This window comes from Pygoscelis adeliae, unplaced genomic scaffold (assembly GCF_000699105.1).
Source record: "Pygoscelis adeliae isolate BGI_AS28 unplaced genomic scaffold, ASM69910v1 Scaffold36, whole genome shotgun sequence".
Taxonomy (NCBI): Eukaryota; Metazoa; Chordata; class Aves; order Sphenisciformes; family Spheniscidae; genus Pygoscelis; species Pygoscelis adeliae.
In genome coordinates this window covers 5,714,585-5,716,261 of record NW_008824934.1, presented here as the reverse complement: position 1 = coordinate 5,716,261, position 1,677 = coordinate 5,714,585, and the positions used below count along the sequence as shown (strand labels likewise).

The following is a 1,677-nucleotide window of genomic DNA, read 5'->3' as shown; positions in this document are numbered from 1 at the left end:
TGTATCCTGTGGGCAGCCCAACCCAGAGGTGAAGCAGAGTCGGAAAGGTTTTTCCCAGCTGTAAAAATTCCTAATATTTCTTTTCTTCTTCCTGAAGTGGTTTAAAAGAATTGAAATCTCAAACACTGATACTTGTCAAAACACAAGAGCAAATTAGGCTGCACAAGTCAAAGCATCGTGTATTGAATTTTTTTATGCAGTCATTTCAGCTTCTACATCTTTTCAATGTAAAATGTGCAGCTCTGAAACACAGTAATTTCTAATAAAAAATGGAAATTTCTTGAAATAACTCAACAACTGGAAGGTCTTTCACTGTAACAATTTCAGTAGTGGACTTTGAACATCCCTTTCCTGCAAACAGTTCTGATTTTGATAGGTGAGCTTTTTACAATGCGGGGAAAAAAATTATCAGGAAACTACAGAAATAGTAGAAAACTGGTGGATGTATTACATGGACAGAGTATTTGTTTCGATGGACACCACCACAGTAGATTTGAGATGACTTTGCTGGGCTGCTTAACTCTTCCAACAGCCTTTCTCCCTATGGCTTTTAACCACGCAAGCCTCATCTCCCACTTCTTTACCACCCTAGGTAACAGGCTGGACGAAGGTTCTGACGTCGAATCCGAACCAGACCTGCCTTTGAAGCGCAAGCAACGCCGCAGTCGAACCACTTTCACCGCTGAGCAGCTGGAGGAGCTGGAGAAAGCCTTCGAGAGAACCCACTACCCAGACATCTACACACGAGAGGAGCTAGCTCAGAGAACCAAGCTCACCGAGGCCCGAGTTCAGGTAAGGACTAGAACCAGTGCGTGGCAAGTCAGCCTGGTGGCACAGCTTCTTGTTTACCTCGGGGAAAGAGATGGTAGTGCCAGGGATGAGGTTGTTGAAAGGTGGTAACATGGATGCGCTTCTTCTCTGGAGCCGCATCCACAAGGATCTGAGACTTAAATCCAGTTCTGCAGATTCCCACGTTCCCATGGATTTGCAGATATGCCATTTGGATTTGGCCCATTACAGAGGTACCAGCTGGAGGGTTTCCATCCAGGTTGGGACCAGGAGCCAAACTTTCCCTAACTTGGCAAGGCATTTAGCTCTCTGTTTTCTGTTTGAGGAAATTCCTCCATTTGGTGAAGAGGAAGCAGCGTGTGTGTATGTTTGTATTTGGTGTTTTAGGAGAAATTGCACCATTTACCAACCTTGCCCAGGGGAGCAGATCATGTTTTGCAAAGTTTGCAAGTTCTGTGTGTGAATTTTCATAAAACTTTTTTTTCCTCGATCTCCAGAGAGCACAAAAAGGGCGGGAGGAGGGAAGAAGAGGGGAGGAGCAGGAAGGGAGGGTTTGGAGCCGGGGGACTCTGACATCTACACGATTAATAGCCCTTGTGGGAACTCCACACAGAGACCCTTATGTCTTCCAGATAAAGGCTGGGTCAGCAGTGTGTGCAAACACGCAGAGGGATAAGGAGTGTGAACAGATCGGGGGGTATAATAGAGTCCCTTGGGGAACGGAAAGGAAAGGGGGAGGGATTGGGGATTGTGCTGGGTTAAAGAAGTGAAATGGAGACCCCAGCAGTCCATCCTCCGTGTGGCCAGTGCGATTAGGTTTCAGGCTAAGCACAAGAGTCTCTGTGCACGCAGCCGAGAGTTGAATTGCGGGCACTGAGAGAGGAGGGA

At 46.8% G+C, this 1,677-nt stretch overlaps 1 protein-coding gene across 1 annotated transcript in view; it reads left to right on the top strand.

The window, feature by feature from the left end:
• Positions 1 to 1,677, top strand: part of PAX7 (paired box 7) — a 147,973-nt gene that overhangs the window by 93,246 nt on the left and 53,050 nt on the right. The window contains exon 5 of the mRNA XM_009325314.1: positions 593 to 792. Coding sequence (XP_009323589.1) covers positions 593 to 792 — 200 coding nt within the window. The remainder of the gene's footprint in view (positions 1 to 592; positions 793 to 1,677) is intronic.